The following is a 27,882-nucleotide window of genomic DNA, read 5'->3' on the forward strand; positions in this document are numbered from 1 at the left end:
AAACGTCGACTAATCGTATAAAAATCTCGCGATTCGCAAACGACAAAACAAAACCGTCCGAAGCGTCGTCGCAAATCGACGTCTATACCGATCAGGGAGAGTGTGCCAATAAAAAAATCCAAGAACTAGGCCTAACAATAATTACTTCATCGAATCGCGCTCGCGAGCATGTTAACGATTTTTCCTCTCTTTCTTATATAATATAAATAACGAGCTCCATGGAACGGGACGTTCGCACATAGCTATACTACGATGATTACTGCGTTGCTGTAAAGCTACGCGTGCGCGAGAGCAAAATTTAATGGGCACGGCAATGGGAAAAAGAAGTATAAATTGTGGAACGCGCGCCATAGCGTGCATTAACGAGAAAACCAATTTCAGGTGTGCGTTAAGGGATGCGCGCGCGTCATTGTCAATCATCCGTAATAGTAGCAGAAGTAGTGCCATTAGTGTTGACGCAGTTTACTGTTTGGCTCGGTGCAGAAACGAATGAAAGAAAAAAAAAGAAGAAAAACCGTCCAGCTGCGCGTCTAGGATATAGGTACAGTTAATGACAGCAATAAAGCTTTCGCGTTTTGACGTTAATTTTCGATACGATCGCGTTTATTGCGATCATTGTATCATTATAAGGCGCATGAAATTAATTTTTCACCGCGCGTAAGTCTCGATTGTAACATGAAAACAAGATCGTACGTCGCGCAGACTGTGCGCTAGGCCTCGAGAAAGATCAAAGGGATAAATAATTCCGATGAAAGAAAAGAAGAATTAGCTGCCGTATATGAGAACCCTTCGAAAAGGCGTGCAGCAAAAAATGCGAAGAGAGGGATAAAAATGTAGCGAATGTTGAAAACAACGAGAGCAATGCCGCCGCAGCGAGATATGCTTTTGCCCGCGCGCGCGGCCTTTTGAAAATTATCACGGTGTATAAAGCCCGCAGATGTAGCAGCGAGGCAAAAAGTCTCTATTTCAGCGGTATCATCGGCTTTGCTGTTTTTTCTACTTAAAGGGCACACACACACACAGATACACAACATACCTGCGGACAGTAAGAGAGATAGAGAGGAAAAAAAGTGATGAAATGCAGTCGTAAAAACGTAGCGGCGGATTCGCGGCGACGGCGGCGGCGGAAAGTGGACACGGTGAAATCGAAGATGAGTAAAAGCGACGCGGCAAAAAAGCAGCGGTAGCAGCAGCAGCATCAGCTCGGCATCCATGGCAAAAAAGTAAAATAATAAAATAACAGGAGCTGCTGCTGCTGCTGCGAAGGCTGTGTGATGGAAGAGCCGCGGCATTTAACGTGTATGTATGTGTGTGTGAGTGCAGATGGCAGAAAAGGGGCAACGAAGCGAACGATGAAAAGAAGCGAGTATCGCGCGGAGGGACCCAAAGCACGTTAAAAAGTCCACCGATCCATGCTACGTAGCGCAGCACATGCGGGCCTCTCGGCTCTCTCGGATCGCTGCGTGCGCTAAGAAAAAAAATAAGAATGAATACAAAAAAAGGACGACGAAGAAGAGGAAGAAGAAGAAGAAGAAGAAAACGGTAGCAAAGCGCGGAGAGAACGCCGACCGATGGATCTCTCGATTGCTACGCGATGCACACAGTGTCTTATACCTATATGTATAGGATATATACGCGGGGCAGCAAAAGAAAAGATGAGCGCGCGTCTCTCGTGGTGCGCGGCCTGTCTGTCAGTTGAAAGCCGCTCGTCTCTCTCTCTCTCTCCCCCTTTATCTTTTTCTCTCTTTCTTTCTCTCTCTTTTACTCGGTACGCTGCAGTTGCTGCTGCCGCTGCCGCGTCGGCCTCGTATATCTTTTGCCGGCCGGCCGTACGCCTCCCTCGCGTGACTCCGCCGCGATCGCGCGGACGAGAGAACTGCATATAATATACACTATACATATATATAGGATGCAGTGCGCCGTGAGCACTTCACAAAGGGATCGCGCTCGTCGCTGGCGCACCGATCTTCGGAACTTCGCTGTATATACATATATAGGACTCGAGAGAGATTCTCCTCGCGGCGGAAGAGAGACGCACACGAACACAGACACTTGCACTGGTCAGCGCGCAAAAAGTCACGAAGAATCCTCAATATAGTACTATACATCGAGAGACTTTTGTGTGACTGCGTGAGCGGCAAGTGCACACACACATACACACGTGAGAATCCGCGCGACCCGGTCCCAGTGGAGTATACGGAAAACCGGTCGCTCGCGAGCCTCTAATTTTTCGAGTTTATACAACCGATTCTTTCTCTCGGCTTTGTAGGAAAGAAAGAGTGTGTTTGTGTGAATGTGTGGGGGGGTATACGATCGCGAGACAGACAAAAAGCGGAGCAGCGCATCAGTCATTCAGCCATGTCCATCTTATACTCCTCCGGAATCTTTCCTTTTCCTCTTTCTCTCTCTCACTGCTGCTGCTGCTGCTGCTGCTGCCGAGCGCAACCTTGCTTTATTCTTCTCAAGATCATGCGCGATTCTCAGCAGCTCAATTCGATTCTTCTCTCTTACTTTCCGCTCGAATTCGAACTTATAATAGGTCGTATACACGTATCCTCGTTGAGCTGCCGCGCTCGTTGTTTTCACTCTGCGACGAAAAAATTCTCTGATCGCTTTCGTGGCACACGGCGACTCAGCAAAACCTTGTATCGATCTCGTCTGCACGGATGTATGTTTGCATTGCGTTATTTAGATTAGCAATGGCCGTTTCGTGCGTGAGTGCTTATAAGGCGAGCTGTATGTCAATTTCATCTGAATTATATCATCGTTTTTCCGATGAAATAGATTTGCTCGTTCGATTGAATATTACCGATCGATTGACCAGACTAAACAAAAATATTGATTTTATATCGAGCATCGACTTTGAAGCAACTACCCTAAAAAGAACAAAGAACTCGAAAACATTTTGGTAAACGATAAACGTCGGCGATCGTGAGACGAGCGCAAAACTTTTCGTTCCTCAAACTTGATAATATCGCCTAATTCTTTCCGAAGTAATGAATACCGATGTTACAATAAAAACTATCGCGAGGCACGAGAGCGAACGTAATTTTGCTGGTAATGGCTCGTCCGAACGTTTTATATAAAAGCGCGGCACCTTCTTCACGGTGTATTATAAGAAAAAAAAAGGCCAGCTGTACGTATTTTAAAAAGACGTTACAAGCGAATTACCGATCTTTTGCTCTATCATTATGTATTGGGCATATGTAATTTCGAGCAATTGCGGCGCGCATGTATAATGTTAACATCGCACCCGCCTGGAACTCACGGATATGCCTTATACCGATGCTTGGGTGTCCCTTAATTTCAAGTTGCATAGAACCCCGCTCCCAAAGTTTTAAGAGTTTGTTTGGATCTAAATAGGAAAAAAAGTCGTAGCTACACGGAGAAAATAATACAACAAATATTGTTAGGATTCACAGTAAAAATTACTATTCTAAATAGTAATGAGGTGACATCGATCTATTATCAGGAATTTTGATAATATTAAAACAAATATTCTTAAAGGTATTAAATATTTTAATAAAACTCGGTACAATAATTGCTATAGTGTATAGTAAAAATTTCACTGTAGTAAATTTTATTTTATAGTTACATATTATATGTTAAGAAACATAATACTAAATAATATGATCTTAGCAAATGTTGCTGTACAAGCACGAAAAAGTACACCTTGTATAGCAAAATTTGCTATGCGTACAGTAACTTTTCTTGTGTGAATGAACTTCCAATATCATGGCTAGATGTCGCTTTGCATACCCGCAAGTGGCTAAAATTTGAACCAGCTTACTATATATAGAAGATGAAAACGCAATAATCAAGCTTACTAACATGTTATACTATATGAGCGTGCGTTTAGTAGTAGTATTAGGTTATTTAGATTAGGTAGGATTAAAATACAGCGAGCGTGCGGTTAGAGTTTGATACGACTAGTCCCGAAAATAATAAAATTTCCAAAATTGTCATTCGAAAAATACACCTTCAAACCTCCAATGAGATCAAATCAATCGATTAATGAAAAAAAATTTTTATTCTAAATTTCATTTACCCACGGAAAATTTAATACAGTTTATATCAATGATTATTAATATGTATAAGAAAAATTACTATTCAAACAAGAAAAGTTACTATTCAAACAAGAAACATTACTACTCATAATATAAAAATTACTGTAATAAATGGGAAATTTTGATAGAATTCAAAAGAATAAATTTTTCCTACATTGAATAGTAAAAATTACTAAAATGTGTCGATGTCACCTCTTTACTAGATATTATAGTAATTTTTACTGTGAATTCTAACAATATTTATTATATTTTTTTCTCCGTGTAAGATTCAGTTGTAGAGTAGTTTTTTCGTCCCAACAGTCGAGGAAGGGCACGCTCATTTTTCAAAATGGTCTTGAAAAAATTTCGAAACAAATCACAGGTATGCTTTGGACAGTTTGAAAAAATTTTGTTTACGTTCGAATCTGTTTCTTTTAGAAATTAAAAATCACGATAAAATGTGATGAAAAACGTGTCTAAAAAATTCAGGTTAAAAACCATCATATTTTGATTTTTAAGTTTCTTTTCCGTAGTAACAATTTTCTAAAATGATCAAATCCTTTTGGAGTATTTATTTTTAAAACTTTCAACTATTTCCAACAAAAAGGCTCTCCAGCACTTTTCTCCATTATCAAACATTAAATCATATATTGATTTTCATATATTACTAACTTATATATTTGGGTCAAAATAATACTTTTTTACAAAACCGTGCGCACGTATGTCACCGATCTTGACGCGCTTTTGGTATGTTATAGTACATGGTAAAAAGGTTCCAAAAAAAAATGTTTAGCCCCCTCCCCCCTCCTACCCCCCACTTCCGGTATAAACGTCCATTTTTGATCTATATTTTTTCTGAGGACATGAAGCAATTAAAAAATCTGAAAAAATTCACAAAAATACTTTTCAACAATCCAAACAACCTTGAATTTTTTCATATTTTTTAAGTGCTTCAGGCCTTCAGAAAAAATCATTGAAAATTTTGAAAATCGAGATACGGCGATATGAGCCGATATAGTAAACGGAAATTTTTTCAGTTTCTTATTACATTGAAAAACATAACCTCAATTTTTTTCAGATTTTTTCAGATGACCTAACGCACCTTTTGAAGCCAAAAACCGCTTTTTTTGACGAAAATAATTTTTTTAGGACGGTACGGAGCCTCGAAAAATGTGGAAAAATTTTTTTCTTGTTTTTTTCATCAAAATACATAACCTCAAATTTTTTCAGATTTTTTAATTGAAGGCGAGAGCTTCTACAGCCGAAAAATGCTATTTTTAACAAAAAAAAGGTTCCTAGAACCCGATGGTTCCGGTGAAAAAATTTGAAAAAATTTTTTTTGAATTTCTTGTCAAATTTTAATAAATTTTGACCCTTTCAAAAGTTCGATTGGAGCTTCCTAGCTCAATCTAGAGCAGGACAAAGATTAATGCAAATTTCTGAAGACGGTTTCTGAAGACATTAAGAAACGATAAAACTATTTTGATGCTCTAGATTGAGCTAGGAGGCTTCGATCGGAATTCTGAAACGGTCAAAATTTATTAAAATTTGTCAAGGAATCCAAAAAAAATATTTTCAAATTTTTTTACCGGAACCATCGGGTTCTAGGAACCTTTTTTTGTTAAAAATAGCATTTTTCGGCCCTAGAAGCTATGGTCTTCAATTAAAAAATCTGAAAAAATTTGAGGTTATGTACTTTGATGAAAAAATCAAGAAAAAATTTTTTCCAGATTTTTCGAGGCTCCGTATCATCTTAAAAAAATTATTTTCGTCAAAAAAAGCGGTTTTTGGCTTTAAAAGGTGCGTTAGGTCATCTGAAAAAATCTGAAAAAAATTGAGGAATGTTTTTCAATGCGATAAAAAACTGAAAAAATTTCCGTTTACTATATCGGCTCATATCGCCGTATCTCGATTTTTAAAATTTTTAATGATTTTATCTGAAGGCCTGAAGCACTCAAAAAATCTGAAAAAATTCAAGGTTGTTTGGATTGTTGAAAAGTATTTTTGTGAATTTTTTCAGATTTTTTAATAGCTCCAAGTCCTCAGAAAAAATATAGATCGAAAATGGACGTTTATACCGGAAGTGGGGGGTAGGAGGGGGGAGGGGGTCTAAAATTTTGGTTTTGGGTCTTTTTTACCATGTACTATAACATACCAAAAACTCGTCAAGATCGGTGACATACGAGCGCAGGTTTATTTAAAAAATTCTGAGCCTTACCCTTATATATAATAAAAGCAAGTGATGGAAAGCGAAGAGGACACGATTAGGTATTATATTTTTTACACAGAGCTTTTTCGTGAAGAAAGTAATATAATCGTCGGAAAATAAATTGGAAATTATACATACGGATAAAATTTGCGAGAGATAAAAATGAAACCTTTTATTAAATTTTAAACATGACAGAGAAAAGAGCATTGTACCTCGCGTATTATGCATCTCTCTTTCAATCTCTCTCTCAGGAGCACTCGAGAATCATCGCGGAAAGCGCAAAGAGACGTGTATATCAACGAGTGATAAAAAGCTCGCGTGTGCCGCGAGAGACCACCTCTCAACGTGTTGCATCAAAAAAAAGTCCAAAAGCGCCGAAGACATTTACCTCGGATGGCACACAAAGCACGCGAATTATACGACTTGGCGCACTATGCGCATAATTTTCGCGCGATGCGTTTGCAAGAATACGCGTGCGAAGCGCGATATACAAGTGCTTCCTCCGCGTTCTTCTATATTTCTTAAAAGCTGCTGCAACGCAAAGGGGCCTCGTCTCGAGAATTTTCTCGTATGCAGAGTCGACGCATTAGACCTAAAAGCTCGCGGACTACTTTTTCATTTCGCCATATATGATTATTTCGTAACGCGGCACAAGATTAAAGCCCTATCTATCCTGACACTCTTATACATTCGTGATCTTGATGAGTTTCGTTAGAAAATCCCCATGTACCTGAGACGAGTCGACGAGGATGTTAGGTCAGCGCTGTATCGTGCGAGCATTATTATTAAATACATAAACGCGTGAAGAAATGTCCAAGTTTACTCGATAAATAAACTCGAGCGTTCGAGAGAGTACCCTCGGCAACGAGAGGAGAAAAAAAGAGCAAAAAGAGACATAAACGTACGCACACCGTACACACGTTCAGAGGAGAGAGAAAGAGAGAAAAGTGCGTCCGATGAAGCGCGCGCGTGCGAGAGCGAATTGTGACGTGTATCGCATATATACGCGGCCCCGACGCGCATACACGCAAGAGGACTCGATGCACGAGTGAACTCGCGCGGACTCTCGAGGCATCGTCGTCGTACGTGAGGGCCCTCCGCTGCTGTAGCTGGACGACGTATTATACATATATATGATGCAGTGTTATAATATGTGTGTACACACTTACACACATACATACATGTATAGGCTGCACATTACCGAGCTCTCTCGAGTTGGATCCACCGCCGCCGTTGCCGCGCAGACCAGTGCGTAATTTCATGGGAAACAGTAATTTGCCGGCGGGGGTTGCGGGATAAAGCGGGGGCAGAAGAGAGAGAAAGAGAGCAGGGTAATAGGTGCACATCTCGTGTCCAAGAGAGCCGTGCATGGCTATATATGTAAGAACGTCGAAAGGCGGGAATAATGGGCGGGGTAATTACCCCTGATGCCCACCACTCATTATTATATCCCCGAGATGTTTTTTTCTCTTTTACTCCTTTTACTTCTTCTTCTTCTTCTTCTTCTTCTTTTTCTTCTCGTTGTTGACGATGTTGTTGTTGTTATTGTTGTTGTTGTTGTTGTTGCTGCTGCTCTCGTCTTCTCTTCTTCTTCTTCTTCTTCTTCTCCTCTTCTTTACCTTCGTTCTTCCTTTGAGCCGCGCTTCGGGTACTTCTTTATATTTCTTGCTTGTTTTTTTTTCTGCTGCGAGATGAGAAAGCCTTCTCTCTCTCTCTCTCATTTCGAATTGCTTTCTTTTTGCTCGAGCGATCATATAATGTGTTCACTTTGCACGGAGATGTCCGTGCGCGCGCTAGTAAGGTATAGAAGAAAGAAAGAGAGAGAAAGAGAGGCCGAGAGTTGAATTTCGGTGCAGATTATTTCTGGCGTCCACTCAAATTAGCCTTGGCATTATAGAATGTGCGGCACGACGATGCGCCATAGAGTATATTATACACATTTGCAGTCTAAGCTCATTCGCGTGGAAAAGTATTCATTTCGTGAGCCCCGGAAGATATGGAGAAAAGAGCTTGTTTTTTTAATTTTTTTGATGATCCAGCCCACTTCGTTGGGAGAACGGAGGTAGAATTAATCGATCAGTCGTTTAATGTCACTTCATTACTTAAATTTTCTCATGGATTTTCCATTCGTATAATAAAATCTTCTCTCGCTCTCGTAAAATACGACGACACCTCCAAATTGGTAGCTAAAAAGGGACTAAAATAAAAGTCCCAATGGCTAAATCATTACAGGCGTAATATTTTTGGTTAAAAACGCGCATAATACACGATCCATAAGCCGATCGCGATGCACACACGTATATACACACGTGTATGATATATACGCGTCGGACAAATAACAGCCGCGCACGAAGAAGAAAGAGAAGCGCATAAGCAGTGGAGGATAATGAAAGGGCGGCGAACGCTGCTTCTCTCTCTCCCTCTCTCTGCCGCGTTGCATACATATAGTCTTATACACGAGCTGGACTCGGCTCACATATATATTTATATTATATACGTTTTAAAAATAGCAAAAGAAGAAAAAGAACTTAAATAACACATATATATTCATGTACCTTTTGTTCTGTTGTACTACAGCTGGGCCCGATGATGTCGCTGGTCAGGTCCAACTGCTCGCGGCACTTGCGCTTCTTTCTCTGCTCGGTGTTCGCGCCCGTCTGCTCGCCGCACGTGGCCATGCGCATCCCGGCCTGCAAGCCGCTCTGCCTGAGGGTGCGCGCCGACTGCGACCTGGCGCTGGCCGAGCTCGATCTGCCCTGGCCCCACATGCTCGACTGCGAACGCTTTCCCGACATAAGTAAGTACATATATTACGATCTATTCGTAAAAATATGTCTCGTTCTCGTGCGCGTCAATCAATTTTGTAATACAGCTAATATATTATAATGTGCTCGCGAGCATCGATGCGTAATTTTTGTTTCTTTCCCCGTTCAAACTAACGCGCGTTGTATTGGGCATAGAGAGCCTATTTAAAAAGGGAGGTATAAATTACTTTTGAAGAAACGCCGCCGTCGATTCATATATAATGTATAATAATACGACGCAAGAATTTTCTCGAATTACTCTTTGCATAATGCGCGCATTGAGCATTTTTTGCATACGCATACCAATATGGTATACCATTTTTTACCAAGAGCGCGTTTGTAATATCATCCCTCCCGTCTGTTCTTTTGCGACCGTCACAGGTAACACGGTATGCGTTCAGCCTCCGCCCGAGGAAACGCTCTGGCTCGACGATGAGACGCCCAGTTTGGATCAACAGCAGCAGTCGGGGGAATCGTCCGTACGCAACGACGAGGTCACCGACGACGACGTCAAGTTCCAGCAGTTGGAGCAGTGGCCGATTCTGAAGTCGGTCGAGGGTCGGTCGCGCGAGCCATTCGCGCCGCTACTGCTTCCGGCTAATTCGCCCGCGATGACGAGCGACGACGACGACGACGACGACGACGACTTGGCAGAGAGGTCGTGCCCGCTTCACTTCACCGAGATAACTTACCTCAACGAGGTACTTTAATTTTCTTACTTTTATGTTACATATTATAAATCAGCATGAAAAAATAATGTATCATAATTATTAATTCGTCATATTAGAGCACGTGCGTACCCCGTTGCGGCGAGGACGCGCACTATCGCGCCGAGGACAAGCGCTTCGTCGAGCGCTGGACCAGCGGCTGGGCCTGGCTCTGCTTCTTCTCGACCCTCTTCACCCTGCTCACTTTCTGGGTCGAGCCGGCCCGATTCCGCTATCCCGAGCGCCCCGTCGTCTTTCTCGCGCTCTGCTACAATCTGCTCGCGCTGACGTACGTAGTGCGCGGCGCCCTCGGACCCGAGAGCCTGAGCTGCGCCTGGCGCGACAACGGACCAAGCTATCTGCCCGTGAGTGACACTTTTCTTACGTAGATCTTTGATGTACAAAAATGTCGGTCAACGATATTTCATTGTCGTAATTATTTTTTACATCTCATTTATTTTTTCTGCTCAAAAAATAAAACAGGTCAACGACGGTCTGAAGAGTCTGCCGTGCGCTGCCTGGTGGCTGGCGAGCTATTACTTGAGTTTGGCCAGCAGCGTCTGGTGGGCCATCATGTGCGGCTGCTGGCTGCTGAGCGCCCGACACGAGTGGAGCAGCGAGGCGCTGCACAACATCGCCGCTTACCTACACGCCTCGGCCTGGGGACTGCCGCTCCTACTGACGATCGGTAACTTTACTTTCCGCCTCATTAGTTAATATACGTATGGTTCGCCTAGAGATCTGCTTGATTGAGAATTTAATTTTCGTAGCGAGAACTAGTTTACTGCATTTTGAAAAAATAAGGATTTAACGGTGATGAATCGATTCGTTATATTGAAATATATTAGTGATTAAAATTACAGCTCATTTTACCGCACAGAATCAAAAATATTCAATGTCAAAAATCAATAATTTAACATATTTAAGGAAGGACCATAAGCTGATGCCAAGAAATAGATAGTTTTTGAACCGTACAATAAAAATTTGGCATTTAAGAGTTTGATAAAAAACTAATAGAAGATGTATCGTACTATTTTAACCCGTTTTGGGCCAAACAGACGAAATTTCCCACATTTTTTCTGATGCTATAAAAGTTGTGAAAAAAATTTCTAAAAAATGTTTAAATAGTTATTTCGGACGTGAAATTTGAAAAAAATCGTGTTTTTTGTTGTTTAATTGTTCATAACTTTTGCTTCTCAACTTTTTTGACAATTCTGACACCGGATTCGAAAAGTTCATAAAATTTCACGTTAGAAATGACTATTTAAACATTTTTCAGATATTTTTTTCACAAAGTTTATAGCACCGGAAAAAATATGGGAAATTTCGTCCGTTTGGCCCGAAACGGATAAAAATGATTTTAAATCAAAACTGATTCGTAAATTAAAATCATTAAAATCAAAAATCAAAATTGATTCGTGAATTAAAATAGTTTTAATTCGTAAATCAATTGTATTTGTGATTCATAGTGTTTTTTAATTGATTTTTTAACAAACCCTGTTCACGACATATGATGAAAAAAAATGTTCAAAAACGTCATAACTTATAAAAAAATAACTTCATAAATTTCATAAAATATTTAAGAACAAAGGTAAAGTAAAGCTATGCCGAAACCAATTTTTAAGTGTTCTAAGATAATTTTTTTTTTCCTTGTGAGATCTACAATTTTTCCACATAATTCCAACTTGCGTTGGAATATCCTTAACCTATGGTAGAATTACTAATCAATTAAAAAAAGGAGTTAGAAATGTACTAGCATGATTGAATACATACCTTACTCGAATCGTACATAAGGGATATGTATGCCAAAAAAAAATCAACTACCAAGACAAAAATAAAAAATGTATCAAATATGTCATAACTTTTCATACTTCCTTCAATAACTCCGAGTGTAAGTAGTAGCAAAAAAAATAGAGTAGAAGTAAAATATAGTAGATAATTTTTTTATGATCATACGGAACTTACGCACATTCTCTATTGACCAGTTCTAAGCACTGTTTTCTTTGTAAATCTTTTTCAAGTTGATCATTAAAAATTCAAGGAAAATTCTAATTTTTTTACTATAATTATCTAAAAGACTGACTTCTACTTATAAGAGATAATATAATATTGTGTTGAAAAATGCATTCTATAGATATTTACCTTACTAAACAAAGCGAATACCCCAAAGCTGATAACCAACATTTTTCCAAATAGTCGAATAATTTTATTCATATCTGGAGATATAAAAATCCATTGAGTAATTTATGAAAGATAACTTATCATAGCTGGGGGCGAATAATTTTTTTCAGAAAGCAAAAGATCAACGTAGTAACTCATATTTGGGATGTCAAAAAGAATTAAACTTTTTTAAGCTAATGATAAATAAAATTTGTGAATCGCAATCATTCCAAAATATTACATTAAAAATAAAACTTAGACTGAAATTTATGACTGTACATACTGATATAACATTTTACGCTTATTAAAATTTCAATTTGAAGGTGAAGATTCCCTAAATAAAACAAAAGAATTCTATTATTCACCAATTTTTGTGACTCGCATGAGCTTTTCGTGTATTAATGATAATAGTGTAAAATTTATTATTGAAACGAAATTTTTGATTTTGGATAGTTACATATTATTGTGTGATTAGTCAAAAGTGTTCACGATGCATTTTATATAATTATATGGCCAATTATTGTCCATTACATGCTATTTTGGACTATCTATATGCAGTTAAAGTTGACCCTTAGATATTTTAGTCGTGCGTAAACACTTGTCTTATAAATTTTGAAAAAGCGACAGACCTTGCTCGGTATCACATAACAGCCGAATTATTTAAATATGTCTATTTGTGCATGATGCATGTAAAGCATTATATGAGTAAATCTCGTGAAATTTTAATATTTTGACATTATAGAAAAAAATTTCTTTTTTTAAAGTACACTCATGAAATTTTTTTTTTTTGGGAATTACAAGTGATTCAGAAACTTGAAAAAAATAATGCCCATCAAATTTGGGCCATCGAGGATTTGAAAAAGTACATGTTAAAGCTGAAGCCGATGAATCATATTTTTAAGACAATATTTGCTCCTAAAATTGGTTAAAATATTGATTTTTTGACATTTAAAAAAAACCACATATCGTCATCTCTTCCAAAATGTCGAAAACTAAAATGAGCAATATAAATCGTGCCATTTATAGTAAAACTGTTGATGTGCAACGCAAAATTCGATTAAAATGCACTGAGAATACACAATGGGCGCGGGCAAATTCTACGTTTATATCGTACATAACTTTTTTTACAAGGCACGTACACCAAAAATAGACATACCACTCGATTCTGCTAATCAAAAACTACTTTTCCCCATGATTTCGTGATGATTCATGGTGGAGCCAATTGGGATATTGGGATTTTATAAAAATATCATTAAAATACTAAAAATCGAGTTGAAGTTTTCTTAAGAGTGTAGAAGGTGCGAGTAACGACGCACACCAGTCAGTGACATTTTTTTGAAAATACAGTTTCTGAGGATTGTTTGGCGATGATTTGGATAAAAAAGCTTGATGGGCTTATCGGGAATCAGAATTCGAAAATTAAAAATAGGATGCGTTGAATTTCAAAACGCATAAAAAACGCCGTAAAACGCATTTTTTTGTATAAATTCAAGTTTGGATCCCACTGGAAGTTGTTCTCAGAAAAGAAAAAGTTGAAAACTTCACATAAACAATGCCAGGAATTGTAATTTTTAAGTTTTCACACGAATATTATGAGGTTGACACAAATATTAAAATATCACGAGATTTACTCATATATAGCGGAGCACAAACACTTGTCATTTATACAAAAATCATTAAAAACAAGAACCAATAATGATTAACAGAAAAAAGTGTACTTTGAATCCATTTTTAACATAAAACTGTGCGTAAAATTTTTCCGAATCAAACTATTGAAAATCTTCCATAATGCGATAAAAAGCCATCAAATATGACAATGTCATTCTTAAAATCTACAATTGTAAAATTTGCAATTTGAATTTTTGTCTATACGAATATAAAATTAATTCATTTACATTAAATAACTCACTGCGCTTAAAGTTGCGTAATTCATGAGGATCGTTGGGCCAGCAGTAAAAGTGCAAGGATTTGCAGTTCTGAGGATCATTAAAATGATCAAACGTCTTTCTTTCACTGAAAATAAGTACCATTTGGCGCTGTAACTGAAAGGGTATTTTGGATACAAGTATATTTTTAATCGTGGTATAGATAAATATATAATTACCAGTTCCTATTCAATTGGTCGCAGGCATTTATTATATCTTCACTCATATAAATTAAATAGAACACAATGATAGCAGCGCCTATCATTGCAAAGACCAATTTTGAAGCATATAATTTATCAAACTGGATTACAACCAGAAACTAAAAAATAACAAGACCAACCGTATTAATAAAACATTTTGCGGTAAAAAGTAAAAGGAATTTAATGTTTATAGCATTTTAATAATACTACCCAGAATCCTGCCAAACTCATCATCAAAGTTAACACAGTTATTATGATAAATAACTTTGTTTGGGCCATTCCTTGCAGAGATTTAAACAACCTGAGATATTATTTTAGTTAAATCATCATTTAATCTAATCATTTTTTGCTCTTTACTTGATATTGTAAGTAATTTATTTACTACTTTCAACATAAAAATAACTCAACTCTATTAGCTCTTGATGTAAACGAATGTTCTTGCGAATTCTCCTATTGATTATTTTCATTTTTTGTTCACTCTTATAAAGTACGGAGCTCGATTCCAATTCTTCATGCATGTTGACCATATCTAGTCTAAAATACAAATTAAGTGGATATTACACATTTTTCATACAATTGGTTCAAGTTAACGTTTACCCTATAATTGAGAACATTGCTACAATAAATTTTCCTATGTAGACTAAAAAAAAATTCATTGCATTGATTGCAATTATCATGATGGAAGCCAATATTACAGTGTAACAAAAACATATCCAATAATACTTCTCCAAAATATCAGTAAAATAAACGGGGATCATTAAGCTTCTTTTAACCGAGTTATTCACTGATATCCAATTGCTTATCGAATATTTTACAAGTGGTTCGAATGTATATACTAAAAAAATAAATGATAATAGACCTATAAAAATATTTAAAACAATCATTATTTTAGTCTTGATTCATGAGGTAGTATGGGGGTCCGTGCAAGTTTCATACAATGAATTTGATAAGAAAATTTAAAAATTTTTTCATATACTTTTTTAAAACTTTGTAAATATTAAGTTTTATATTCTCCAAATAATCGAGTAAGAAAGCACTTGTAGTTTAATTGTTAGTCTTTTTGATACTTAAAAATTGAAGTACATGATTGATCGTTAAAAAAAATGTCGAAAATGTCATAAATTGTAGAAAAATAACTTCATAAAACAAGCACTAACTAAAGTAAATTAAAGTTATAGTAAAAGCATTTTTTGTGTGTTGCAATATAATTTTTTTTTCAATGTCAGATCTGCAATTTTGCCACAGTGTCCCAATTTGAATTTGTACACCCTTAACCTATTGTAAAATTGGTATTCAGTTTAAAAAAGCAGTTATAAATGCGTTTTAATAATTTTTTTTAACACTGCGTGCGCGAAACACGGGTTTTCTAACCTTAAAGCGTCAGAAAACCCTAGTTTCTCGCAAGCAGAGTTAAAAAATATCGTTTGCAACTAGTCCGCGAGGAAGTTGACTCACCCAGGAGTCTTTGCACCCTCGCTACGATCGGGTGAAAACAACTCCTGGATGAGTCAACTGCTTCGCGCACTTGTTACAAAATATACTAATACATACCTGATTTGAATCGTACATGAGGGATATAAATACAAACAGAAAACCAAGAACTATAATGAAAATGAAAAATGTATCAAATGCAATATAACTATTCATAGTTCCTTCAATAACTCCAAGTATAAGTACTTGCGCCTAGAACGAAATTTCATAATTTTTTTTATTATCGTATTATAGAATTTGAGAAATAGTGCGTGCACACATTCTGAATCGACCAATTTTAAATACTACTTTCTGCGAATCTTTTTAAAGTTTATCGTTAAAAAGTCAAAAAAACTTCATAGTCACTTACGAAAATTTTGTTGAAGTATTTTGCAGTTGACATTAAAAAATATTTTCAGACAATTTTTTAACGCACACGTACGACACTATATGTATAGTGTGTAAATTAATTAAAAAATATATATATAGCAATGATTTATGCTTTAAAGATCTTGTATTAAAAATTACATTTATAGATACCATACTAAACAATGCAAATCCAACAAAGCTGATAACCATTAATATTCCAAATTTTCGCATAATTTCATTCATGTCTGGAGAAATCAGAATCCATCGACTGACAGTGGACATATAATTAATCGTCGCTGGTGGTGAATAATTTTTTTCGGAAATCAAAAGATTAATATAGTAACTCATTTTTGTATTATCAAAATGAATTAAATTTTTTTTTGATTATGGATGTCGTTGAATCTCAGCAATTTCACAACAACCTATTCATAAATAAAATTTAAACTGAATTTGAAAATTGCACATCAAGAGGTGCGGCAGCACCTAGCCGGCAAAGTATAAAAAAAAATTATAAAAAAATTAGTTAAGAAAAAAATTTATTTAAAAGAAAACAATTAGAAAAAATAAACTTATACAACAATTTACTTTTATACAAAATTCATTTTGAGGGGAAAGGTTTTAAAATAAGAACAAAGAATTCTATTATTCAAATATTTTTTTGTGCTTCGCGAGAGCTTTTCTTGAATTAACGACAATAATATACAATTAATAGCAAAGTTGACCTATAGTCCTATAGACATTATAGTCATGTGTAAACACATGTCATATTAATTTTAAACAAAAAAAAATACCTCGCTCAGTAACACTTGCTGATTTTGATAAAATTGCTCAAATTCATGAAAAATGTAAAACATGCAGCAAAAAATATTTTATAGAATAAAAATTTTTTTTACGAATGTTGAAGGCAGTCAAATTTATACACAATACTTACAGGTGTTACGAAACTATGTTTTTAATTATAAATAGTATATTACTGCCCTAGGCCGGGAAAAAATAGAAAAGTCCCAGGGCACGTGAAATAAGCAAACTAAGCGAAGCCGAGGTCGATTAGCACGTGCACTGAGGCTTTCTTTTTTCCCGGTATAGGCCAGTATACGATTTTTCATACCAGCGGCCCGAAAGTGACTACTTCCCTGCCGCTGCGCAAAGCAGGAAGAGCGATTTTCGGGCCACTGTGTATGAAAAATAGTATACAGGCCTATACCGGGAAAAAAGAAAGCCGCAGTACCCGTATAAGTTTCACGTGCCTTGCGACATATCTGTTTTTCCCGGCCTAGGGCAGAATTACTATTACTAAACTATTACTATTTATACTATTACTTATTCTGTTTATTTTTACATAAAACAATAAAGTGTAATGATTGCATTTTAATGCACTTGCAGTGCAATTTTTGTAAAAACATAAATCAGTACTTTTACATTAATTTTCAACAAAGATTTTATTTAAAAAAACCATAAATCGCCGGTGCTTATGAATAACATTTTTATCAGCATAAGTAAAACACCACAAACAAAAACATATGACAATGAAACGCCGTGAAGAAAAATACTCTTCATCGATATGCCGTAATGAAAAACACTCTTCATCGATGCGCCGTGAAGAAAAACACTCTTCATCGATATGCAGTGAAGAAAAACACGTCTCTTCTAAACGCCTCAAAGAAAAAATGTCCAATTAAAATACTGTGAAAAAAACGCCGCTCAATGAGTGTTGTTAGGACTATATTATAGAAAAAAAATACGTGTCTTTTATCTGTATCGCGGAGATCTGGCCCTTTTCTGACCATTGAAACGCCTCGAAAGAAAGTCTCTTAGTAAGTAAACCAAGTACAGTGTTTTTATTTATAATCAAATCAACTAATCACATTTACAAATTATCAATTAATTATTTGGACAAAAATTGCCAAATCTTTGTCAAGAAGCGTCAAATATTTTTACAAAAAATAAAAGAAAGAAAATTAATACTGAAAAAACCATACTGAATTATTGTTCAGATGCAAGTTCGAATTTACAATGAGTCCAAGTATGCTAATAATTTTATATATTAGAGGAATTTCACATCAACTCTTCCAGTGCCGTGCCACACGGCAATGAATAGTCGAATCCTCAGCTTCTGAGAGAGATATTTTTCTTCACGGCGTTACGATGAGACGTGTTTTTCTTCACGGCGTATCGATGAAGAGTGTTTTTCTTCTCGGTGTTTCATATGGTTTTTTTTCATAGCACATTTCATTGTGTTTTTTTCATAAGCACCGGCGAAATTAAATTCAGAACTAGTTATTCTAATTTTAATGAGTGAATTTACATTAAATCGGCATTAAATATGATTAACAGTGTATGCAGTACCTTTTTTGCAATGCTGGTGAAATTGTAAAGGAATATTTCGAAAAAAAGTATCAAAACAGAAGCATTACATAACGAAGCACATTCAATCATGTATATGAAAATTGGTTCTTGTATCAAGAACCAATAATATAAATGATTAATAGAAGAAGAATTGTATTTTAAGTTCATTTTTAACATGAAAATGTATGCACGACTATTTACAATCAATTGAGATATTAAAAATGTTCATAATCCGATCCGATTTTTATCCATAATGCGATAAAAAGCCATTAAATAAGATAGTATCGTTCTCAAAGTCTATAAAAAAATCACGATCCAAATTTTTGTCCGTGAAATTATAAAATTAATTCATTTACATTGAATAACTCACTGCGCTAAAAGTTTCGCAATTCATGAGAATCGTAGGACCAGAGGTAAGAGTGCAAGGATTTGCAGTTCTGAGGATCATTAAAATAATCGAACGTCTTTCTTTTACTGAGAATAAGTACCATTTGGCGCCGTAACTGAAAGATTATTTTGAATATAGTTTTATTTTGATTTTATTATAGTTAATTGTGTCATCTGATTACCAGTTTCTATTCAATTGGTCACAAGCATTTATTATATCTTCACTTATATAAATTAAGTACAACAGAATCATAATGTCAGTCACCATTGCAAAGGCAATTTTTGAAGCATACAATTTATCGTAAGGGAGTACAACCACAAACTAAAAAATAACACGCTAAGCATTATATCAAGACATTTTTTCAAACAACGTTTTTTAAAAAGTTGTCCAATACAAAATGTTTTATGTCCAGCACTGTAAAAAATACTAGTGTTTATAGAATTTTAATAAAAGTACCCAAAATCCTGCCAAACTTAACATCGAGGTTAACAAAGTCATTACGATTAAAAATTTCGTTCTGGTTATTCTTATTATTCTTATTATTATACTTCTTTTTTCCAGTTTCAACATAAAAATCACTCAACTTAATAACATCTTGATATAAACGGATATTTTCGCAAATCTTTCTATTGATCATTTTCATTTTTTTTTATTTATCGAAAAGATTGAACTAGATTCTAATTCTTTGTGCATATATGTGCTATATCTTGTCTGAAATAAAAATTCATGCGAATTTTAAAAAATTACCACTTAATTGATGTAAATTCATGTTTACCCTGCGATTGATATGCGATTGAAATGATCAATATAACAGTTAATATCACGGTGTAACTAAACCATCACCACTCTTATAGAATAAGCTTGCATTTTATTTTCATAAAAATTGCATTTAGAAGGTGAAGGTTTTGAAATAATAACAAAGAATTTTAATATTCATTCATTTTTTCGCGACGTGTATGAGCCTTCTTTGTATTAACGACAATTGTATAAAATTAATTATAAAAACGAAATTTTTGATTTCGTATATATTGATATATTATTGATGATTATATTTTCGTATATATTGATATATTATTGATATATTATTGATATATTATACTGATTATTAAGAGCAGTCGTGATACATACTTGATATAATTATATGGTTAACTATTTTATATCAAATGATATTTTTGCTCATGGATACGCACTTGAAGTTGACTCGTAGAAATTATAGTCATGTGTAAGTACGTGACTTATTAATTTTAAACTAGCCACTGACCTTGCTCGCCAACGCTTGCTAGATTTTAAACAATTTTTTAGATATATAAGAAATTTGCATGTATAAGACATGGATCAAAAAATATTTTATGATATTACCAACTTTTTATCTTCTTCAATTTAATAATTTTTAACTTACCGCATACTTTCAGTCGCGATCATTTTTTTTCGCAAAAAGAAGCCAAAAAAATTCAATCCTCGCAGTTTGAGTGTAGCTTTAAAATTCTCTCTTTCGCTGATTTTCGAAAATGCTAATCTTAAATCGGCAATCATTAATTAGCTGCGATGTTAATACAATCAAATGTATCATAGAAAAGTTAATTGTGGTCTAGAAAGCTTGATGTCGTTTATCATGCAGTCGTTGAAAAAAATTGCGAAAATGAAAATTTAAATTTTTCAATCCGAAACCCGTTTTTTAGAGTTTAATGGTTCTTTAAACAAAAGAGCACTTCTGCAAATCGATTGTTCACCATATATGAACGATTCAAATATAAAACATTTCAAACAATGAATCTTTATGATTTTTCATCTCGATGAGTATGAACTCAACAAAAAAATTGAAACAAACAAAAAAGTCTTGAATTTTTTTCTAGACCCACTTGTGATTTTGACTAGACTGTACCGTTGGTACATCCTTCAAGACCTTTACAAGTTTTTATTTTACAAGTTTATTTCGGTCTAATTGCAACACTAAAACAGCAGATTTTCGAAGAATGAACCATACAATTGAAAATTACTTAATCGAGAAAACATCTAATCACGTTTTTTTTTTCTCTCGCCGAATGAAACAGGTACCCTGGCCTCGCGCAACATCTCGGCGGACGAGCTGACGGGCCTGTGCCGGGTGCGCGACGAGCTGGCCCCGTGGCTCGAGGTCCTTCCCAACGCCGCCCTCCTGCTGTGCGGCTGCGGCCTCGGCGGTCTGGCCGGCGCAGCTCTGGTCCGGGTGCGCCGGGCCGTGCGCCAGGCCGGCCGCAGCGCGACCAAGCTCGAGCGCCTGATGACGCGCCTCGGAGTATTTGCCGTCGTGTACGCCCTGCCCGCCCTGGGACAGCTCGCCTGCACCTATCGCGAGGCACGTCTGCGACTCGAGTGGCGCGCCGCGGAGACCACGACGACTACGACGACGATCGCGGTGGACTGCGACAACGACGACGATCTCGACTGCCACGATGGCCGATCCTCGTCCGCGGTCGCCGCCGCCGCTGCTAACCTGGACAACTTCAAAGCGGCCGGCCTCGAGATCGCCCTGCTGCGGATCTTCCTGTCGCTGGCCATCGGCATCGCGTCCGGCATGTGGGTCTGGTCCGGCAAGACTTGTCGCGCTTGGAGTCGTCTATTGGCCGCCCCGAGCAAGCCGCCGAGACTGCAGCAGGCGACGGCGCACCATCAGCTGCACAGGCATCCGAGGCCGTTCAACGGCTTCAAGCATCATGCAGCGGCCATCGACGTCGCCTAATTTTTATTTTTTACCTCATCCTTGCTCTGTACAGTTGTAAATATCTTGTAACAAAGATCGTTGTCTTATTAATTGTTATTTACTTTTGTATCTTACTTTTTTAACGAGACCAAAATATACTTAGAGTGTTCGAAGCAATCAAAATCTGTTGAAATACATGACATTTTTGCAGAGATTTTAACGTTAGTTAAACGTGTATTCAAATTATTGTAAGGACAGTTTTGTAAGAGAAGTGAATGTTAAAAAACTTGAAGAATACGTTCAAACACGTCAATTTTTTCTTTCGAAATTTTTTATGCAAAGTTTATTGTAACAAAAAGTCTGTAGCAATATTCGTTAATCTATATCAATTGTTGAAATTTCTAGTGTAATAAGAAGTACATTTAAGAATTTACTAGCGATTACTATAAACATTAATGGTATATCAAACTTGTGAAAAATGTACATACTGTAAATAATTATATCTAATTAAGTCTATATTAAGTACATACTGTAAATAATTATAGAATTTAATGTATTTAATTATTTTAGTTCTTAATTCAAAATCCTTTCATAGGACGTTTTGTGATAAATCAACGAGTACATAATGTATAGTTGAAAATATGATGAATTGAGAAATAAATTATTTACGTTCTTCAATTTCATTGAACTTATTTTCCCTGCTAAAATATCCTATATAAGTATACAGTTGAACCTCTGTATTTCATTATTGCACCTTAATTTTATATCTGTAATAAAATTATTTTTATATTTGTAATATAAAATTGAGGTGCAATTTGGTTGTTATACTGTAAAGTTTTATTTATAGTGACAAATTTTTTTTAGAAAATATCGAAACGAAGCACGTATTAACTAATTACTAATCTTGGAATGAATAAAAACTAAACTGATCAGAGAGTTTTAATGAAATAATAATCTATTGATAATTTTTCAATTCGAATAAAATTCTATTTTATTGATCAGCTATGATTGATGCTTCAGTTTTATTTTATTTAGGATTTATATTCGCTTTTCCAAGCTAACACAATCAGTAAGATATCTTAAAAATTTAAAATCGAAAGATGATCCGGCCTCTTACACTACAGATTTACTATCCCCTCCAACTGTGTTATTGCTCCAAGTGTGAGTGTGTTTCAAGTTTAGTCTGTGAATGTAGAAGTCTGGACAATGACATTCTTGCTTTACTAACATTTCAAATTCATTTTAACCAGATGTTATTTTTTGATTTCTTATTTTTTATTTATTAAAACTAAGGCTGTGAAGAAACTGTATTATTAATTATCTCAACCGCATTTTACACAACAAACCATAGATATCAGTTATAATAATTTCGAAATTGTAAGTATCATTTTGATTAGCAATGTAAAACATCAATTTCTTAGTGTAACTTGCTTAAGAAACTTATCTATGAAAAATGCAAAGATAAAGTTTATCATTGATATACTATACTCTAAATGTTTATGGCACTAAGAGAATCAACTAATTTTCAGTCATATTTTGAAGGAAACAACAAAAATGACTGAATTGACTGAAAAGATTGTTGTTGTTGGATCATGTATGATAGATTTTATAACGTGAGTTTTTATGCATGTTTTAAATGTTAAAAAGCAAAGAAATATAATCTTGAATTATTTCTAGATATTCCTCTCGTTTACCTAAACCTGGAGAAACTTTGGAAGGTAGTAAATTTGAACAAGGTTTTGGTGGAAAAGGTGCAAATCAATGTGTTACAGCTGCTAGACTTGGTGCCTCAACTCTATTTGTCACAGCAGTAACTATTTATCATAATATTTATTCTTTAATTATTCAATATATGAATTATAATTAATTACTCTCAGTTGGGATCTGATGCATTGGGTCATGATTATATGAAAAAGTTAAAAGACGAAAATGTTTCAACTGATGAAGTTTTAATTAAAGATAAAATCCACACTGGAGTGGCTCAAATTGCTGTTGCAGAAACTGGTAATGATTAGTATCATTTATAATTTAATTTGCTCCCATTAATTTTTAAATTAAACGTAATGAATTTCACTCCATTAGGGGAGAATTCTATTGTTATAATTAAAGGTGCTAATGGATTGTTATCAAAAAATGATGTAATAAATGCAAAAGAAAAAATTCAAGCTGCATCAGTACTTATTTGTCAGTTAGAAATTCCAATGGAAACAACATTAGAAGCTTTAAGACTGTACAATGGACATGGTTTGTCTTCTCAGTTTTAAATACAAATTTAATCAAAATATATAATTTAATGTGAAAGTTAATAAAAATACATTAATGCAGGAATATCTATAATGAATGCAGCACCTGCGCCAACAGATATCGATTTTGAAATTTTTAAATTGTGTGATATATTTTGTGTTAATGAAATAGAGGTTTGTATATATTTATGAATGGAAGCATTAAACTTATTACTTCCATGTAAGAATGACAAAATTTTTTATTACAGGCAGAAGCTATCACTGGAATAAAAAATGTTTCGCTAATTAATGGCCAATTAGTTGCAGATTCTTTTTTAGCTTTAGGTTGTGATGTAATAATTATAACTTTAGGTGCTCAAGGAGTTATACATGCTTCCCAAAATGATAAAAGAGTTGTGCATGCCCCAGTAGAACCAGTCAAAGCAGTCGACACAACTGTATGCCTTATTATCTTTTTTAACATTATACCTCTGTAAGAATCAAATTTTTCACTTTCTGATAATTTTCTAGGGGGCTGGTGATGCATTTATTGGTGCTCTAGCGTATTACCTAGCCTATCATAAAAATCTTTCATTGAATGATTGTATTGTTAGGGCTAACAAGATTGCTGGATATAGTGTAATGAAAACTGGTACACAAAGTAGTTTTCCATATAAGAAAGATTTGCCTTCAGAACTTTTTTGAAAAAAATTTTCATCATCAAAGATTATATAATAATAATAAAAACAATGTTAAGTTTGAAAGTATTTAATTAAATATTTACAAACATTGAAAAACTTACTTTATATTTACAATCTGCTACATAAAATAGTCTTAACAATTTAATATTTCCAATTTACATATTCTATATTGTCGTGTTGTACTATTTCTGATAAGAATGAAATTTGAAACTTCTTTGAAATTATTAAAAACAGAAGTAGCAACAACATATCCTAAACCTATACCTTTTGCTTCAGAATATGAAAATGAACCATTTGTAACATATCCAACAACTTCTCTATCACATGATTTTCTTACGCTTTCACATTTTGGTAAGTAAAGATTAGCCATAATTTGAGCTTGTTGTAAAATAAATGGTTTGCTACGATCTTGTAACTTTTTTTTTACAACTTGATTCACTTTCTTAACTTTTTTCATTTCTTCACATGATTTGGGAGCTATATGACATGAATTGTCTTTCATTTTTTGCAGTAATTTTATTCTTTGTCTTCTTAATTTTCTCAACAAAGCTTGATGACCTATTCTTAAATTTTTTCGTTTATTTTCATTTGAATCAGACTTGAAGGATTCAATTGGTCCTGTCCAATCTTTATCTTTCAAATACATTTCTATGTCTTCTTTTGATGGTAAACATATTATAGAAAAATCTTTTGGTATCCCTTTTCTTTCCACAACAACTCTGACAGGAAGAAAACAATTTTTGTTTTCAATGTTGTCAAATAATTTTTGTATTGATGTCACAGTTTGTTCTACTTGCCCATTTCTTTGATTTTTTTGAGACGCAAAGCTACTTTTAATTTCATTACTTAATTGTCTGAGAATTTTTTTTTCCCTAAAAATATAAAAATCATCAGAGCCATTCCATTCTTTCATAAGCAATTTCCACTCACAAAAAAATGGACTAGTTATACCAAATTTTACATAATTTATTCTTTTGTTTGGTGGCAGCCTAAAATATTTTTCAATCATTTGTGTTTTTGTATACTCTGCTTCAATCTGATAAGCTTCTGTGTCTGGATGATTGATGCATGGGACATTCAAGTTTGAACACTCTTGTGCAATTGATTTTGACTCTCTTAAACCACCTGGTCTGGCACAACGTAAAATAAGAGAAAGCCATACAGGCATTGACCATTCAGCAGGTAAAATAATATCAAATCCAGCACTAAATTCAGTGTAATTACTATCTGAATGATGACCAGGTCTTTGGATTATTATAATTGGTATTTTTTGCATGATATCTTCGCTATAAAGTTCATCATTTTGCACACCAGGAACCAAATTTTTAGTTCTAAGATTATTAATAAATGACATTGATTTACAGTTGGTAGATAGAAAATTTCTTACATTTTCATCCCAAAGAGAACTTGTGGTTGCTAAAGCAGGAGGAATCAAAGTGTTTTCAATAACTTTCGAGTTTAATAATGATTTTCTCCTTTTCGATGGTAAAAAAAATCTAGGATCTAGAATAGTTAATCCTAGTATCATATTTGATGGTAATTGGCTAGGTGATTTCAATGTTTTTAAAGTATCAAAAAACTCCTTTTGTACTTTGAAAGATTCTACATTTTCTACATTTTGAAACTGATAATAATTTCTAAACCAACTGTCTCCAACATCTTTATCATCAGTATCTAGTTCCATAGATTCATCACTATAATTTTTTAGATTCAGTTTTCTTGTATTCATTAGATTGCTAGTAATAAATGGAGTTTGAAATTTCATATTTAAATTTGGGACTTTGAATGCTTCAGTAATTGTACTCAAACACAAAGGCCCACTCAATCTGAACCTGTTCAAGCAATTCCTTAATATTATTAGTTTGCATCCCTCTGCATTACTGAAAACTGGAATTTTTATCATTTGATTGAGTTTTAGTTCTGAAAATGGGATAGTACCTTCTGAGATCTTTGTTTGATCAGGATGATTCAAATTAAAGTTAAAATTTGATATAATTTCTTCTAAAATATTTTTGTAAAAAGCAGGGTGAATCCATAACCAGATTGATTTTTCATTAGATACAGAATTGTTCCACATAAATGTAACGTGACCAATTGGATGATTGGGATATCCATTTTTCTTATAAAACATGAGAGTACCTTCTCTTTGTCCACTCATAAAAGTTTTAGCTCCAAAAGTCAATTCATTTTGATTACAATGATCTTTTAACTTTGCTTTTAAATTTTCTGCATTACCCCTGATTTCTAAACAAGTGTAGTATGAAATATCTTGTAATAAACAATGATTTTTTACAGCTCTGTAACTAGCTTTAAAACATCTATCATTTGAATGCATAGGTAACTTGAATCCCCATTTTTCAACCATCTTAAAACGTTTTGCATGCCATATGTGAGTCTCTAGCCAAAAATTATTCTGTTGTCTTCTATTATATTCTAGGAGCAAATTTTTTGGTCTTCTGCGGTATTTTCTAGATGGTCGCTTTGACTTAGGAGGTAGTCCAGATTTTGTCATCTGGCTAATGTGTCCTTTCCTAAGCCTACGAGGCATTCTCTTTGCATTATGAGACATTGCTCTTCTCCGCATGTGTACAGGTAATTTCTGGAAAATCAATTTGGTTTGCCGTGGATTTCCTATAAATAAGAAAACAAAAATATAAATATATACGTATACATAAAATCTACTCCAAATGAAAAGTAGAAAATGAAAGTATTTAAAATTTAAATATTACCTATATTATAATTCATTCCAGCTATTTCAGAAGCTCGTGCAGCAGCAATTTTTAGAATGTGAACATCGTGAGGTAGTTTTTCAGATCCACCGAGATACTCGTCGAATTGTTTTTCATCTGTCATCTTGGCAAGTTTTTTTTTACTTACTCTTGGCACAATAATACAATTAAAACCAAAGGTTATGTTAAATTATTTAACAACAGTAGCTTTTCATTCGATGAAATACGTAATTGTAGATGAAATCCTATACACTTTTAGTTATAAATGAATTTTTTTTTAAGGAAACAGGTTCTGATGTTTTTCTTTTTTTGTTTTGAGACTTATTATGAAAAATTTGTACCGGCGTGGTCTGGCGATAAGCGCGTGGTATAGAGAGACGGCTGCAGCAGAGTGCAGACTGCCGCGGAGTCAGAGGCCTCTAGAAGTAAATTTTGACACTGCATTTTGTACATCACATACATCATAATACATGATGAATCAAGGAGCACATGTGGAAATCCGGGAAACTTTTAACTTTTAAGGAACCGATGTGGAACTCGTACTGTAATTATTTAAACAGGATCAGTGACTATACTTCTGTTATTATAAACTATATTGAAAGTCATCATGTATATATTATTAGATTTTACGAGTGTAACATGGAGTATACTGAGTTATAAAATGATTTTCATACGATTTTATCACACTGTAAAAAGGAACCGGGCCCGATTTATAATTTCTTAGTGATATTTAGAAATGATCGATTCACCTTCAAAATTTTTTTCTGGGTAGTTGAGGGATTATATTTTTCAAAAAAATTGTATCCAAGCCGTGCCCTCGTCACAAGACTCCCAATCCTTAATTATGTAATGTATGTAATGGAAACTCGAATTTTACAAAATTACGTTTTTCATACTTTATCGAATATTCTGAGATGATCGATTAA

The 27,882-nt window shown here is 34.8% G+C and overlaps 3 protein-coding genes across 6 annotated transcripts in view; 2 read left to right on the top strand and 1 right to left on the bottom strand.

Moving 5' to 3' along the window:
* LOC106652152 (frizzled-4-like) overlaps positions 1-21,601 on the top strand; it is a 37,670-nt gene extending 16,069 nt beyond the window's left edge. Inside the window, exons 3-7 of the mRNA XM_014370948.2 lie at positions 8,833-9,052; positions 9,441-9,760; positions 9,847-10,131; positions 10,250-10,454; positions 20,676-21,601. Coding sequence (XP_014226434.2) covers positions 8,833-9,052; positions 9,441-9,760; positions 9,847-10,131; positions 10,250-10,454; positions 20,676-21,343 — 1,698 coding nt within the window. The 3' untranslated portion in view covers positions 21,344-21,601. The remainder of the gene's footprint in view (positions 1-8,832; positions 9,053-9,440; positions 9,761-9,846; positions 10,132-10,249; positions 10,455-20,675) is intronic.
* A 906-nt stretch (positions 21,602-22,507) lies between these two features.
* Positions 22,508-24,272, top strand: LOC106652211 (ribokinase-like). Of its 3 annotated transcripts, none has more exons than XM_014371019.2 (8): positions 22,508-22,681; positions 22,815-22,917; positions 22,982-23,114; positions 23,182-23,308; positions 23,387-23,548; positions 23,630-23,721; positions 23,796-23,984; positions 24,058-24,272. In XM_014371019.2, exons 2-8 carry the CDS (start codon positions 22,859-22,861, stop codon positions 24,229-24,231), a joined length of 936 nt encoding a protein of 311 aa, XP_014226505.1. In that variant the 5' UTR covers positions 22,508-22,681; positions 22,815-22,858; the 3' UTR covers positions 24,232-24,272. The 3 variants fall into 3 exon arrangements, with proteins under 3 accessions (XP_014226505.1, XP_014226504.1, XP_014226506.1); XM_014371018.2 differs by having other exon boundaries at positions 22,834-22,917; XM_014371020.2 differs by having other exon boundaries at positions 22,847-22,917.
* Positions 24,273-24,289: 17 nt separating this feature from the next.
* LOC106652210 (ribonucleases P/MRP protein subunit POP1) lies at positions 24,290-27,489 on the bottom strand. Of its 2 annotated transcripts, XM_014371017.2 has the most exons (3): positions 26,957-27,489; positions 26,166-26,858; positions 24,290-26,114 (listed from the first exon to the last, which is right to left on the bottom strand). In XM_014371017.2, the coding sequence occupies exons 1-3, from the start codon at positions 27,078-27,080 to the stop codon at positions 24,361-24,363; spliced, it is 2,571 nt and encodes an 856-aa protein (XP_014226503.1). In that variant the 5' UTR covers positions 27,081-27,489; the 3' UTR covers positions 24,290-24,360. The 2 variants fall into 2 exon arrangements, with proteins under 2 accessions (XP_014226503.1, XP_014226502.1); XM_014371016.2 differs by having other exon boundaries at positions 24,290-26,858.
* Positions 27,490-27,882: the final 393 nt, after the last annotated feature.

This window comes from Trichogramma pretiosum, unplaced genomic scaffold (assembly GCF_000599845.2).
Source record: "Trichogramma pretiosum strain Unisexual culture from Peru unplaced genomic scaffold, Tpre_2.0 scaffold6, whole genome shotgun sequence".
In the NCBI taxonomy this organism is placed as follows: Eukaryota; Metazoa; Arthropoda; class Insecta; order Hymenoptera; family Trichogrammatidae; genus Trichogramma; species Trichogramma pretiosum.

Bases quoted from the DNA above. Each gene is read 5' to 3' on its own strand.
- LOC106652211 (XM_014371019.2), top strand. From the start codon at position 22,859: ATGACTGAATTGACTGAAAAGATTGTTGTTGTTGGATCATGTATGATA. The intron at 23,115-23,181 runs GTAACTATTTAT...AATTACTCTCAG, and splicing joins CAACTCTATTTGTCACAGCA to TTGGGATCTGATGCATTGGG. The intron at 23,985-24,057 runs GTATGCCTTATT...ATAATTTTCTAG, and splicing joins TCAAAGCAGTCGACACAACT to GGGGCTGGTGATGCATTTAT.
- LOC106652210 (XM_014371016.2), bottom strand. From the start codon at position 27,080: ATGACAGATGAAAAACAATTCGACGAGTATCTCGGTGGATCTGAAAAA. The intron at 26,859-26,956 runs GTAATATTTAAA...TCTTATTTATAG, and splicing joins TGGAATGAATTATAATATAG to GAAATCCACGGCAAACCAAA.